Source organism: Alnus glutinosa, chromosome 3 (assembly GCF_958979055.1).
Source record: "Alnus glutinosa chromosome 3, dhAlnGlut1.1, whole genome shotgun sequence".
In the NCBI taxonomy this organism is placed as follows: Eukaryota; Viridiplantae; Streptophyta; class Magnoliopsida; order Fagales; family Betulaceae; genus Alnus; species Alnus glutinosa.
In genome coordinates, this window is record NC_084888.1 from 12,241,728 (window position 1) to 12,258,287 (window position 16,560).

The 16,560-nt window shown below is 33.7% G+C and overlaps 2 protein-coding genes across 2 annotated transcripts; both read left to right on the top strand.

The window, feature by feature from the left end:
• Positions 1–797, top strand: LOC133863617 (PRA1 family protein F2-like). The gene has a single exon (XM_062299648.1). The coding sequence runs from the start codon at positions 98–100 to the stop codon at positions 674–676; it is 579 nt and encodes a 192-aa protein (XP_062155632.1). The 5' UTR covers positions 1–97; the 3' UTR covers positions 677–797.
• Positions 798–12,007: 11,210 nt separating this feature from the next.
• Positions 12,008–15,928, top strand: LOC133863802 (U2 small nuclear ribonucleoprotein B''). Its single transcript, XM_062299900.1, has 10 exons — positions 12,008–12,325; positions 12,678–12,740; positions 12,996–13,077; positions 13,185–13,259; positions 13,549–13,627; positions 13,914–13,959; positions 14,334–14,437; positions 14,615–14,684; positions 15,479–15,561; positions 15,658–15,928. Exons 1-10 carry the CDS (start codon positions 12,110–12,112, stop codon positions 15,686–15,688), a joined length of 849 nt encoding a protein of 282 aa, XP_062155884.1. The 5' UTR covers positions 12,008–12,109; the 3' UTR covers positions 15,689–15,928.
• The last annotated feature ends 632 nt before the right edge of the window (positions 15,929–16,560 follow it).

Below are 16,560 nucleotides of genomic sequence, written 5' to 3' on the forward strand. Positions count from 1 at the left end.
TATCGAACCCCCACCCCCCCAATACCATCGTCTTCATTTCCTGTCCAACACTTGAACGGTTCAACCACCCAAAAGGGTCAAAGCCACCAAAACAAACATGACCACCTACGGCACCATCCCAACCTCGTCCGCGCAAGGACAACCCACAAACCTCGAGTACGTCACGCGTGCGAAAGAGAGGATCAAAGCCGACATCTGCACCTGTCGCCCATGGAAGCTGATGTTCAACCTCCAGTCCTTCGGCCTGCCCGCCGGCTTCGCCGACGCCATCGTCAGGGTCCGTACCAACACGGGCTTCTTCCGCATGAACTACGCGATCATCGTCCTGCTTATCCTCTTTCTCAGCCTGCTATGGCACCCCATCTCGCTCATAGTGTTTGTGGTGATGATGGCCGTGTGGCTGTTCCTCTACTTCCTGCGCGACGAGCCCCTGGTGGTCTTCGGCCGCACGATCGACGACAGGGTGGTGCTGATCGTGCTGGCGGTGCTGACGGTGGTTTTCTTGATTTTGACGAGAGCCACGGTGAATATTTTGGTGGCGCTGTTGATTGGTGCGGTGTTGGTGGTGTTGCACGCGGCTATGGGGAAGACCGACGATTTGCCCTTGGATGAAGAGGCTACTGGCTTGATGACTGGTGTTGGCCCTGCTGGTTCCGCTGGATCTACTTCTTCTTAATTTATTGTGTTTATCGCTTAATTATCAAATTTCTTTGTCTTTTTCGTTGGTTTTCTATTTTTCCCCTAATTTGTTTTTTGGTGATCTAGTCAAAAGAGGAAATGGGATTTGTTTCTTTTTATTTTGGTTTTCTGTTTTTCTCTTTCTTGGGTGTGTGTTTTTTCTTTTCCTTTTTTTTTTTTTTTTTTTTTTTTTTTTTTTTTTTTACGAGTTATTGCTGGAATCATTGGTCATTGTCCTGCGTTTTAAAGGGTTCAAGCTCTCCCCTTTCCCGTGTGGTCCAAATCTTCCGTGCATTTCTTTCGATTCTTTTTGGGGGATGATCGGGATATAACCATTTTGTACAACTTTGGTACAACCCACTCATAATGAGGTAGGGCCTATACATGTGGGCTCCACCTCATTGTGAGTGAAAGTTGTGCCAAAGTTGTGATGGGGTTGTATATTTATCATTTTTCATTTTTTGTTAGGAAAAAGGGTAATGTTATCGACGGCCAAAAAAGACGTGCTATACATACATTTTTAGTTCTTTTTCAATTCTCTTATTTTTTTTTAAAATTACTATTAAATTTACAAAGTTTATTTGAGTAATTCGTATGAACTTGTAATTTTGAATTTTTTTTTTTTTTTTTTTAAAAAAAAGAAAAAATTAGAAGAGAAAATGAATTATTTCTCGAGAGAAAATAGGCATTGCAGAAGGGCACATGTAGTTGATGGATGAAATTTTGACAAAGGAAATGCCCCCCCAAAGCATGTGACTGTTTTTGTTTCTCAACCACAGGCAGGACACGAGTATCCTTTGCAAGTTCAAGAGGATCATTTGGACATGACACGTGAGAGATGACCTTAACTATGCCTGTCTTTGCAAGTTCTTATTACGCGGTTTTATTGGTTAGTTGTCACTTTTATGTCGTTGTAAGTTTTAACGTTGGTTATTTTCTCCTTTTTCTTTTGAGTCTGAGGCCTCAGCTTCTATTGGCCCAAATCTCGTTGGCATTGCTACGGGTCCCCAAAGGGCAGTATCATCAACAGAAGATTTTCGACGATTATATCATGGTTGTGATTAGGGTTGCCAAACGGGTTACTGTGCTGGGTTTGGATTGACTCAGTTGACCTATCAATCTTTTTAGGCCAACTTAAACACTACACAATTAGCTAAACGGGTTGAAGCACGAAACCCGAACATGAAACGTTTATAAGGATCATATGTTAGAACATATAAACTTAATCATGTTTAATCTAACATGCACAGCGGGAATAAAAAGACAGGATTTAGTCTTATCTGTTGTCATCTTTGTTCAAGCATTTCTACAAACATCTGAAGAACAAAAGAATGTTATCTAAAGGATCTTCTGGCATGTGCCTATGAGTGTGCCAAAAGATTTATGCATAAGGCTCCTTATATAGGCAATCCAGGGACCCTCATCATTTATTAGTAGCCAATTGTTTTCCTCCCATCAAGGAAAATAAATCAGAATAATTAATATTAAAACCGTTATTTTTATGAACCATAATGTGGAATATAAAATACGTTTAAATCATATTGAATACAATTATTATAATTACTGTTACAATAATTAAAAGCCATAACCGTTACATCAAATTAAATATAACATAAGGAACACTTATGTAATTTCTTACATTTTCCCACTTGGCCCTTATGACACATATAACTCCTTATAATGTTTGGTTATTCAATATGACAATTACTTTATTTATTCCAACTATTCATGAAATTCTTTCACTCGCACAAGGAATACTACACATTAATCATGGCGGTAAAACTTTATATAATAAGTTGTCTCTTCCATGTATTACATATAAAATATTCCCTAAATGAGTACTATATGGATAATCAAACTTTATGAATAAACTTCCTATAAGTTATTCAGGTTCAACTTTAATTTTATCCACATGGATAATGTAACAAATGTGCACAAACTTTATTAACAATAACTTCATGTGTATAGACCAAATAGAGAAAACTAAGCAAAAATGAATTAATGAATTTCATATACTCCGTATGACTTTATACTTTCTTTACTGGTAAACTTTTAGTCATGGGATCTGCAATCATTAATTCAGTACTTATATGCTCAATAGACATTTTATGTCTCTTTAATGTTCTCTCGTATTGAAATACTTGATGCCGATATTTTTATTTCTGCTTCTACTGATAAAAGAATATTACAGTAGAATTATCGCAGAATATCTTTATGGTCTAACTGTAAATCGACAATCTTGAGACTTTTAACAAAATGTCTCATCCACCATGTCTGTGTAGTAAATTCATAGCATGCAAGAATTTTAACTTTCTTGGTAGACATAGCAATTATAATCTGCTTTCTACATCTCTAAAATATATCCCTCGATAAGAAAATATATATCATAAAGTAGACTTTCTATTATCTACACAATCAACAAAATTCAAAACCTAAATAACCAACCACCACCAAATGGCAAGTGTATCTTTAAGTTAAGTTGTTCTTCTTAGTTTCTTGCGTATACCGTAAGACTTTATTTGCAGCACTTTATTGACCCAGTAATCTTACTGTCAATCCAATGGTTATAGTCTAGTACAAGTCTATAATTGCATTAGGTTGCATAATGCAAATGCTTACAAAAGACCTTTCATCTGGCCTTTGTTCCAATACATTTTGGGACATTTAATATGTATTAAATTTGTCCCTCTTAGTTGCTGCTGAAAGTGCAAAATCCTTCATTATAAATCTTCCCAAAACTTATTCAATGTAGGCCTTTCGAGACAATGTCAATGTGCTTTATATCTCTTGTGAATCTCTATGTCAAAGACATAGGAGATTTCACCCAAATCATTCATTTCAAAGTTTTGTGAGAGGAACTTTATGTAGCGAAACTTAAATTACTACTTACAAAATAATATCTACATATAGGACTAGAAAGATTACTTTACTTCCACTGACATTAAGATATATATACTAATTAACAAGATTTTCAATAATTAATGAAGCAATAACCTTGTAAAAAGTATACTACTGACGGGAGATCTGTATCAGCCCAAAAATAGATTTATTTATTTTGCAATCATTCTGACTGTTATCTATAAAACCTTTAGGTTGTCTCATGTAGACCTCATCTTTAAGATTCCAATTCAAGAAAGTTGTTTTCACATCCATTTTATGTAGCTCTAGATCAAAATGAGCTACTGTATCATAATGTAGAATTATCTCCACTCATGGCTTGTGAAAACAATTTGGATCATCCTTAGGTCCGACATCAAAATCAGACTCTTGAGGTATACAACTTAATCATTAGGGATTGTTGATTTCCTTATTCCATAGGATCTTCTTAATTCTACTTCATTTGCATTTTGCAAAGTCTAAGTAGATTCATACTGAACCTGTTCTTCATGAGTTGATATTTCAAAAATTGATTGTAGCTTAGGGTAATCAATTTGATTTTTCATAAGTACAATCAAACTTCCTTCATCTGAAAGACCTTCAGTCAATTCTCGTGTTTCCTATAAGTAAAACCTTTGAGGATAAATATTTCCACAAGGTTCAACATCTTCTAGAAATTTTATAATCAATAACTCTAGGATTATATGAAGGATAATAAAACATAAAAACCCCTTAGAATTTACTGTATAGCTTATAAAAGATCTGATGGTTGTCCTTAAATTTAATTTCCTTAGATAATGATTATAAATCTCATCTTTAGCAAGGCAACTCCATATGTGTAAATAATTTAAACTTGGCTTCCATCTATTTCATAAAAAGCGTCTTAAGGACAACCTTAAATGGAATCATGTTTAACATATACACAATGATCTTCAAAGCTTTACTCTATAAGGGTAATAACATATTAATATTACTAATAATTTTCCTTTTGTGTGTACCTACCATAATACTCTTTGCCTATATCAGATCTTATGATTTTCATGTTGTTTCCCTTTTTCTACCTTATAAGTATTGAAAACCTTCAATACCTTAGCATTATTATTTTAAAAGATAGAGATACATAAATCTTATATGATCATCACTAGAAAATAAAAAAATAAAAAAAAAATATCTCTAACCATTTAGGCAGTGAGTATGAAAAGGTCAACACCTATCAATGTGCATCATCTCAAGAATTTCAAAAGGCTCTCTTTTAGCATCTTTAGTGGTCTTGTTGGTATGCTTTCTCTTATGCAGTCCACACAAGTACTAAAGTCAATAAATTATTATTTATTGACTTTTTTTTTTCTTTTTTTATGGAGATATATTTCAATCTCCAATGCCATAATAATATCATTTTTCATTCACAAAGACTCTACTTTACATCAATATCAATATGCAGAAATAAATAATTTGCTTCAAAGTTGGGGTATAGATCAATTTTAATAAACCATCAACTAATATTCCATCCTAAATAAAAATTTCAAGTTAAAAATTGAAATTTTATTTAACAAGCTAAAATAGAAATTAAAATTTTCTTGAAAATTCTGAAATATTTAAAACATTATTGAGGTCCAAAAATAACTTAATTTTTAAAATTAATCTACAAATCTCAATAACCTTCAAATGTAAACACGTGTTATTCATTTTAAGAAAACTCTGCATTGTGTTAACAACGTGGATTGTTAACCAGAATCAATCTACAACATATTTAAAGGAGTCAATAAATGAGATTCACTACACACTAGATATATGATATTTTCTTTATTTCAAGTCATTTCTCTTACTTCATGCAATTTTTTTTTTATATGCCCTTATGTTTTATTTATTGCAGGAGAAATAAGTATCTTGATTGCCAAAACACTCTCTTGGCACCTTATTCTTATGCTCTAAATGTTGGGCATGATTGTCTTTATTGGTATTTTCCTTAACATGAGTAACCATGTGAAGACTTCATGAATTCTCTCATCTTCTTGAACACACATTGTCAGAAGTTCATTTAACTAACCAATTATCCTTATGTGTGCCACAAGATAAAATATCATAATCAGAAGAGAAAATTCAAAATGAAATATACAAAAAATGACTTAAAAAAATCTCAACATTTAGGGACTTAAACTAACTTATCATATCATTCATTCTCATAATGGGATTATAAACACTTTTGAGAGTATAAAAGGTTTTACTTTAAAGCCTTTTTTTTTTTTTAATCAAAATTACTAGCATAAAGTATTGGAACATACAACTACTAAAAGTAGAATGATAGAAATAACTGCAATAACCAAGAAAATAAACAAAAGAATACTTTAATGCTATGAAGCAACTTTATTTTAAATTAGTCAATGCCAATTTAATAGTAAATAGTAAATAGTAAATTTCAACCTACCTGTGGGCAAAGGTTGCATCACACATAAAATTTACCATTTATTAATAAGACTAATAAATTTAAACATTAATAAATAAAATTCTCCGTACCTGAGGGCCTAAGAGAAACTTTACTTTTAATGCTAAATTTGTTATTTTATCCTAATTAAGTCATAAAAATAAAAACGTCCATGTGAGGATAATCAATTAAATTTATGAATTAATTACAACATGATGTTAATTTTTCTATATGAAGTTCAAATGTGTACGGACTTTATGTAATTATTATAAAATTAGGATGATGTAGCTCTCTCAAAATCATAATAATTACGCTGCAATTCATGAACCTCTAATAAAATTTTTTAAGATGTTCATACATGTAATCCTGATGTAATTATCAATAAAAAAAATGGGATGCTGTGGCTCTCCCAAAATTATTATGATAATTACGTGTGTGTAATCTTGATGCAATTATCATTCAAAATTGGGATGCTTTGGCTCTCCCAAAATTATCATAATAATTGCGACTTCATTAACATCTAACAACTTTATAAATGCTCATAAATAGCCCTATGAATAAAACAAACCAATACTGAAATGGGGTAAACAACATTCTCCAAGGTCCAACTAGGTGAGTTCCCCAAGAAAGTGAGGGGGGTCACAAGTACACACTTAAATCTCAAGACTTTTCTAGCCAGAACTTTTCTAGACATTGCATTATTGGATATTACTATAAACACACCAGCATATATGGCATTGTTAATTATTCTTAGGTCTAGGCATCAAGCAATTTATATTTAAAAAATATAAATTAAACAAATTGAATATATCCATAAGTTCATGTATTAAAGAAACAATAAGTTTAATACTAAACATATAAAACATAACAGAAATAAGTTTATGACATGAGAGTATAATAAATATCACGGCCTAATGGTTTTGTAAGTGGCCTTAGGCCCTTTACACTTGGAGAATCCAAGTTCTAAACCCCACAAGAACCCAAGTGTTTTTAAATCTGGGTTTTTAAATCTGGATGGGCTGCTAGAAATGGATTGGGCTTTTGGGTCAGCCCACTTAACGAGCCATTTAAGAAAAAAAAAAAAACTGGATCGGGCTTGTGCTGGATTTTATCTCATTGGGTTGGCCCATTTTCGTCAGCCCACTTATAGACCCAAAATTGGCATGAATCGAGCCGGGTCAAGTTTCAATGGGCCAACCCCTTTAGTGACCCAAAATTACATGGGTTTTAAAACCCTATTAGGATTCGCAACCCATTAACCCGGAAAAAATTCCCCTTTGACCCGAAAACTCTTAGCTCCTGCGCCGTTTTCTCTTCTTTCTTCTTCCTTAGTCTTCTCCTTCCTTCCTTCACCATGGCCGGCCACCTTCCTTAGCAGGAACTTTATGAGGCAGCCAAAAGAGGCCATCGCTCGACGACCAACGACGACCCATAGCAGCAGCCTAAATAAGGCCGCTGCTATTGCAACTGGCAATCCTTGCGGGCCGCTTGGTGTAGTGACGGGGAGAGGCCGCAGGGTGCGGCCTCTCCTCGTATGGCGACGACGCCAATATGCGCAGTGGCGTCTCCACTTGTGGCGACTACCCGATAACTCATGAAGAGAAGGTTATCCGAAGGTTTTCAAATATGTGTTTTATGGCAGAGATGATGAACCCAGTAGATTGTTTTGGATTCTTCCTTATGCAGTGATAGATCATTGCTGAATCCTTGAACATCTGATGAGTTTTTCGGTGCTGCAAGTTTTCGGGTCAGTACCTAATTTTGATAATTTACTGTTAAGGCCTCATGAATGAAGAAACAAAATGTTTCTCCAAAAAAGTTTCATGGCAAAGCAACGGATTCATGCTTTTGGGTTCATGATTTTCAAAAATATTTTAGGCACAAAAATAGAACAACAAATCAGTCATAAGTTTTTCTCAAATCTGTAATGGGTATAATCATTATACAGTAGATGATTCCAGATCCTCCCTTATGCAGTGATAAATGAATGCTGGATCCTTCAGCATCTGCGCATGGTAAGGATGAATTCATAAAATATACTGACAATGTAAATACCCATATCAACTATACGTGAACAATAAACAACGGACTATGTTCACAAAAATCTATTGAATTCAACCATCGTAAAATTAAACAAACTTATTGCTGAACAAATTGGCACAGAGGAAGGCTCTTATACCATATGTTAGAACATATAAACATAATCATGTTCAATCTAACATGCGTAGCGGAAATAAAAAGATAGGATTTAGGCTTACCTATTGTCATCTTTGCAGCGGAACAAAAGAATGTTATCTGATAGATCTTTTGGCCTGTGTCTACCTATGAGTGTGCCAAACGATGGATGCATAGGACTCCTTATATAGACAGGCCAGGGACCCTCGTCATTTATTAGTAGCCGATTATTTTCCTCCCATCAAAGAAAATAAATCAGAATAATTAATATAAAAACCATTATTTTCATGAACCATAATGTGGGATATAAAAAACCTTTAAATCATATTAAATACAATTATTATAATTACTGTTATAGTAATTAAAAGTCGTAACCATTACATCAAATTAAATATGACATAAAGGACACTTATATAATTTCTTCCATCATAAACAAGTTCGGGTCATAAATGAGTTGGCATGTTTAGCCTAAACTCAAACCCTATAACTTTATGTCGTGTTTGTGTTGAATTTGCAAGTTGTGTCAAAAATTAACTACCCTAAGTTATTTTTTAAAAACATATTTGGATATGTTTTTTAAATTCAAATTCTACTTAAGTTTTATCAATTTTTTTTCAATTTTGACTTAGGTTCTTTAAACCATCCAAACATATTTTTTTTTTAAATAAAAAAATCTTGGTATTTGCAATTTTAAATATGGTAAAGAATAATACAAATATAATACAAATTTTTTAAAATATGATTATTAGAAAATAATAAATAAAGAAAGAATAAAGAAAACTGAACAAATATTATTTAAATTGAATAGCGATAGTGAATAGTTAAAATGGTGAGGTTGCTGGAGTGCATTAAAAAATGGATCACCAGAATAGAGAAAAGTAATTTTAACTATTTTAGCTAATAAAATTTGGTGAGGCTACTTAAAAATGTGCTTAACATCTGAATTTTTTCCATCATTCTATGTACCCGATATTGATTCACATTCAATAACCAGAGTAACGATGAGTATTGACTACCATCAAATATTTTCTTCTCCAGGGCTCTCTGGTGACCAATAAATATGTGCATGAACAAATATGGTTGTTTCATCTCAAAGAAGATCTCCCTTTTAATTTTGGACATAACTAATGTTAGAAATTATACTTTAATTTCATAGTTATCATATTTTGCTGATGTGTCAATGCGAATCAATCATTGTTAGCCAAAAGAAAATAAGATAATGATGAGACAAAAGTGTGATTAATAGAACTACTCTTTCAGACAATTTGAAATCAAACTGGAAAAGAGTCGGTTCCTTAAAAAGGATGAGCAAAATTGTAAAAAGAAAAAGAAAAAAGTAAAATGACAATTTTACCCATCTTTTAAGGAATCGGCTCTTTTCTAGTTTAAATGACCCAAAGAGGATCTGGTTCCAAACATTCTTGGCTTGCTAACTTATTTTCACAATTGGTCGGCATCTAAGGTTCACATGAATGCTTTCATACTCACAATTAGGGGTGTAAATGAGCCGAGCTCGAGCGAGCCAGTGCCGAGCTCGAGCGAGCTAGAACCGAGCTCGAGCTCATTCATTACGAGTTCGAGCTCATTCATCACGAGCCCGAGCCGATCTCGAGTTTATTCATCACGAGCTCGAGCCGAGTTCGAGCGGTAACAATTAAGTCAAGTCGAGTCGAGCCGAGCTTATACGAGTTTAACATTTGTTCTTTTATTACCATTAATTCTACTTTCCATCAAAGTTAGAATTAATTAATAAGAAACATTAACTTCTCGTAGTTAATTAACCAACACTTTATTAAGGTGTATTAATTAACCATTACCCAACAATTAATAAAGGAGGATTAATTAACCACATTAAGATCGAGTCTAATAAGTTGTCTTATGTGTCAGGTCATGTGGGACACATGTTAATCTTATATATGAGTTGTATTAAATTTCTTACCTATTGGTTTGTAGGAAATTTATGTCCTTTAATTATAAATAAAAAAAAATGTAACAATAGTCAATGTAAATACTAAGTTAAAACATTAATAATTATAATTATTATATTTTCATATGGTTCTATATATCAAATGATAATAATACCTTTTTCTTTTTTTAAAGTCTAATGATAATTCTTAGATCATATGATTCATATCTAATGGTTATGTAGCACAAATGCACAATGTTAAATCATATGATCTAAATTCTAATGATAACACCTAAATTATTATCATAATTAACACATTAGTAATTCCAATTGAACCAATCGACCAATCCTAATAACTTAATTTGAGATTATATGAATTACATTGTCATTATATATGAATAATATGATTAAGTTTAAAAAGTGTTATTATAATTCGTATAATTGATATGAATTCATACTTATGTATGTAATCTATATACCTAATCATTGTATCTAAGACTCTAAGTATTATTAATAATTATTAGATACTTAAAATCTTACATTATACTCAATCAGTGTATCTAAGTATCTAAATACTTAATCATTTTATTTGTATGCTCATATGATTTTAGATTTTGAATCACGTGATGACGGTGATGTAATGATTCATAAGTATCTAATAATAATACTTATAAGTTATAACATTGAATATAGTAAATCAATAATTACATGTTATATGTCACAATGTTATATTATTATATGATCATATAGTCATATTATATTACATAAATAATATAATATGAATTATATGATTAAGTATCTGAATTGTCGTTATATCATATGATTATATGATTAACAATTAAGTATTAATATTATTCACTTTTACTATTTTATATACATATTGATACAACCAAATAATTATAACCAATTAATATTTATTGACTATTTTTATTTGTTACTTAATTCATGCTTATATATAGTATATTATACAAATAAGTTATATATTAACAAATTAAAACTTATTTTTAACATATATATATATATATATATATATATATATATATATATATACGAGTCGAGCCTTAATAAACGAGTCGATCCTTATACGAGCGGGTTCACGAGCTTTAATCGAGTCGAGCCGAGTTTATACGAGTTTGCATTGTTTAATAATCGAGTTTGATTTTCGTGTTCACGAATAGCTCATTTAATAATCGATTCGAGCACGAGTCGAGTTTATTCGAGCCGATCCCGAGTAAGCTCGCGAGTAGCTCAGCTCGTTTACACCCCTACTCACAATTAACCAAAATGGAATGCTCTTTTCAAATTTTCTGTAAGAGCATTTTCAACAAAATAGATAAATGGTTCATGATAGTCAAATTTGACTATTATGAGCAATTTTTCATCTCCAGTAGAATATGCAAAATATATTTTTTATTTCTAATGTGAATAGTAATAAATAGGATGTTCAATTCACTATTTATACTACAAAGAGTTTTTTTATTATTTTCTCTCTCCATTTTCTTCTTTTTTTCTTTCTCTCCCTATTTCTTTCATAATTTTTTTCCACACAAAATAATATTTAAATGCAAGTAGAGAGTAGAATAAAAAATCTGTTAAAAAAATATAAAAAAAAAATAATAGCTAAAATAGAAAATTATACTTTTTTAATATATAACTACTTTGATTATTATTACTAGAAATGCTTTGAGCATTATCTCTTTATATTTTTCCATGTTATTATCCGCTCGTTTCTCTCTTGTTATCTTTTTTTTAAAAAAAAAAATAAAAAATAAAAACACACACACAAACAAATTTTATTGAAAGAAATTACTCAAATAAATTTATAGTAAATGGAATATACAAAATTGTGTGAAATTACTGGCAGACTTGTTGAGTCGGGCTTAAAAAAAGAAAATCGCCGTAATATATTGGTAAGTACCTATTCACAAGAATGTTAACGAAAAGGATCTGCGGAGGCCAATTTTGAAAACCCCTACTCTGTCCTCACCATCACCAATTCACCGTCATTACGCCCCCGCGAAGCCTCCCTCCTTCCAATCTCAGCCGTCGAAATGGCTCATCTCCAGCCCTATGATCCCTACTACCTCCACCACCACCACCAACCTCCACCACTACAACAAGAGTACGACAAGGACCGGAGCGGGATCAACACGCTCTTCGTATCGGGGCTCCCAGATGACGTCAGGGCGCGTGAGATTCACAACCTCTTCCGCCGCCGCCCCGGCTTCGATTCTTGCCAGCTCAAGTACACCGGCCGCGGCAACCAGGTTCTCCCCTCTGTTTGTTTCCTGATAAAATAGAACCCCATGAAAATCCAACAACAAAGGAAATGTTCTGTTGCTTTGTTGGACTGTGATGATAAAATAATAACGATTGGCTGAGTAGAGGTTGTTAGCCCTAAGTTTGTGAACTTTTAGCTTCATTTTCCCTTTGTTTGGTTCCCGAGAAAAATGGAATGGACTGCGTTGATGTAGAATGCATATATTTGTTCTTACAACCAATCAGGGAACATAGGGTTTGCATTGCTTGTAGAAAGAATGTTAATTCTTCAATGCACGTTTTGATTATGATTTAATTTGGATGGAAAACAGCTTAGAAGGTTCCGATTATATTTTGCAGGTCGTGGCGTTCGCTACCTTTTTCAATCATCAATCGGCAATTGCAGCATTACACGCGTTAAATGTGAGAAATTATCTCCAATCACCAAATATAATTGTTTCTTTTAAACACGGATATAGGCCTTCAGGTTTCGATTATTTAGGGTCTTGTCTTGCATTCTTTTCAAGGGTTACAAGACACAATTTGGCATTTCATGGTAGTGTTTTCCAATTCCAAATGCATTTCTAATTCAATTTTGTTGTTGAATGACAAGAATTTTTGAGGTTCACAAATTTGCAGTCCTTTTAATTTTGTTGTTCCCACGATGACCATGATCAGGGTGTAAAATTTGATCCTCAAACTGGATCTGTTCTGCATATCGAACTGGCCAGATCAAACTCCAGAAGAAAACGTAAACCAGGTCTGTAATTGTCTGTCATACTTATTCAAGTTATAAATCTGTATTCTGGTTTATTTTGATCTTTGATCCCCACTTACTTCATGAATTGACTTAATTTTCTTGTACAGGTAGTGGAGCCTATGTTGTTATAGATAAAAGAACTAAAGCAGACATAAATGCCCAAGAAACATCTAGTGACGATGGTAATGTTTTGTTTAAATTTAATATTTTCAGTAAAAAACAGATTTTACAAGTTTAATTCCCTCCCCCCATCAAACTTGTGATCCATGTTGCTGCTTTCATCTTTTAGGCCTTTTTAAGTGCTCCATTTATATATTTTTTTTTTCTTGTTACTTATTATTATGATTCCCTAAAAAGGAAAAGAAAAGAAATTGCTTGTATGAGCAACTCTTTCGCTAGAAGGAGGCACTGCCATCTGAACTTGATTCTGTGGCTCACTTTGCACATTTTGGCACTACTTTGTGCATTCAGGAGACAGCGAATCCGATGAACCATCTGAGACCGGCAATCCTGATTCTGGCGAGAATGGTGATTTAGCGGCCTCGAAAAGGTTGAAAGCGCTCCTAAAGCACACTAATTGTTCTGAGGAAGTTCTGTATTAAGAACTCCACTATCCCTAGTGAGTAATGCTATAGGGAGGACTCATGTCAAGAAGTCCTCCCAAAATTGATGTTTTAAAAGCCACATCAATTTTGAGAGGACTCAAGGAAGACATGGGTACTCTTATAGTATTACTCATCCCTACTACCTAAACTGCAGAAAGATCTTTTTCTTTTTTCTAAGTTCTGCTTAATCTTCTTGTGGATCACTCTGTATTTCTGTCTGGTAATGTGCAGTGGTGAGACAGCGATTGGTCCTGACAATGCTGGAGCTTCATTAAATGTAAGTAATGATAGGGGATTTTTTTTCACAAAAAGAAAATCAGAAATCGTAGGATTCTTCTGGATATTTCATCAATGGCAGACAAACTTTTTTTCGTCATGGAATTTTCATTTTGGCCTTTTGGAGAGGGGAATAATGTGTAAAATCTACTTTTCCATTGTAGACTATAAGATTGTCCTCTGGATTTGTATCCTCTTGGTTGTCAAGTTTGAATTAGGGTTTTGTCTACATAACCTGTATGTATCCTTCTCAAAACATTCACCAGAAATCTACTGTAGTCTACAGAACTTACTGAGGAGGATAAGGTAGTTAGGGCTACGCAGGTTTGTATAAACATGCATTACAGTGATCTTACTATTGTTTGGCTTCTGCAGGAGCAGCCAGAAAAGACTGTTGATGGAGGAGCATGTTCCACTCTATTTATTGCAAATCTAGGACCAAATTGCACTGAAGATGAACTGAAGCAAGTTCTGTCTCAGTGAGTTGCAGTTCCTATCCTTTCTCTTCTCTCTCTCTCTCTCTCTCTCTCTCTCTCTCCTGGTGTGCAGGCTCCAGTTTCTTCTCTATATCGATATACCTATTGTGTTCATCAGCTATGGAATTGTCAATCAGAAAACTTGATGGCTATTTGTGTCTTTTCCTATTCTTTTGTCAGATACCCTGGATTCAATTCTCTCAAAGTGCGTGCTAAAGGTGGGATGCCAGTTGCATTTGCGGACTTCGAGGTATCCCATGCTTTGTGCTGGAATTAATGGGCATTGCTTTTATAGATAGGCGCCCATGTTGTAGCTCAGAGAAAAAAAGAAGAAATAATAATAATAGGCCCATGTTTTAAACATAATTGCGAGATATCAAAAAATAATATGCTCGACTTCACTTTGCAAAGCCTTAAAACCTTCCAAACATGGTCAAGGTCTCTAAATTGGAAAAACTCGTAGAATTTGTATGTCAATCTTGCCATATGGAAAGAAGTAATCCTTCAAGGTCAAAGATCATTTTGAGAACAAGCTGTGACAGTCTACAAGTTGTCTCAATATGAATTTGGCCACATCCATATTCTATACTCTAGTGAATTCTCTAAATTATTACACGATCTTGTGCTAATTGGTAAGTGGACTCTTTTGGATTTCTATTGAGTGCTGAATCTCAGTGTTGAACTTTGTGTGTGAATTCACGAAGGTGTATTGATAGACCTGCTCTCATTTTGCCGCTCTAGTGAGTTGCTGAAAGACAATTTTGGTACAGTGAGCAATTCAATTCATGAATTTAGAGACTCTTCTCATGATTGATTTGTGGACCTAGGAAAAAATAAGAGGCAAATTTCTTTCTTGTTCCGAAGAGGAAAGGGTCCAAGGAGTCCATCAGTCCATTGTAATATGCTAGACAATAGTTTGTAGCCCCAATTTCCCTGTTAAAACATATCAAATTTTCATGTTATTAGCCGGAGTTTGATTGCTAATGAAGCTGAGGTTAATTATTTAATGACTATGATTCCATTAACGGTGTTTCTTTTCGGCAGGAAATTGAACAAGCTAACATGGTTATGGAGCAACTTCAGGACAGCTTGTTACCATCATCAGACCGGGGGGGCATGCATATAGAGTATTTCCTTGTTTCTCAAGAATTCATATACCTTTGTGTGAAGTAGTTGCATTTCGATCTGATTAAATGTTTATTTTTTTGACTCGTGCTCTCTAGATATGCAAGGTCTAAAATGAGGAAGCGGTAGAAGAAAAGCGCACGAGGTGGCAAGTAAACAGATGAGTTTTGAGATTGCTTTTCTTAGTCTTAGTTAACTAATGAGTTTTGAAACCCAACGGTGTAAATCTATAGATAAGTGCTGTTTCTGGAAGTGTTTGCGAAGTTTGACTAGGACTGTAATGTTGCTAATCGTCAATGTTCTCTTATTCAATTTCTGAAGATATATGGTGGCAGCTTCTGCTTATACAATATTTTCAAATGACCCTCACGTTGTGTGTAAAGACTCAAAAACATTGCGTTCAGATATGAGATCCAAAAACAGCAACCTTAAAAGTGCTTTGCATATTTCAGGCCAAGAAAAAAAGATTGTGCAGAGAGGGATTATTCATGCTTCGTGAAATGCTACCCACATTTTCACATTCCCAAATGTACTTATTACGTGGCACTAAAAATCATCATTAGATCTTAGATAGATCACTATTGAATCTACCTTTTAGTGCACGTCAAAGAGTGTGTAGCATTTTTCTTTGAGAGATGTCACACAACCATCTCTTACCCATCTTTTACTCATCTTTTTTGTAAATCCATCATTAAATTTGTGGGATCACATGTTGGTTTCATATGGTTTCACATATTCTACGGTGGATTTGTCCATTTCTTACATGGAGATAAAACAAAAGATGGAAACTAAATATTTTTCATTCTTTTTTGCACTTCTAAACAATCTGGGGACTGCTCATCATTGTCATCAATCAGTGTCGGAGCTCTTCCTATTGCAGAAAAGGGCTCTGGGTTTTAACAGCAAACAAGAATGTGCAATGGCTCTCTAATCCAAATAAACCTAAGCACATCTTTGTGAGGAGTTTGTGTGGAACTTATGGAAAAGGTTTGCTGCACAAC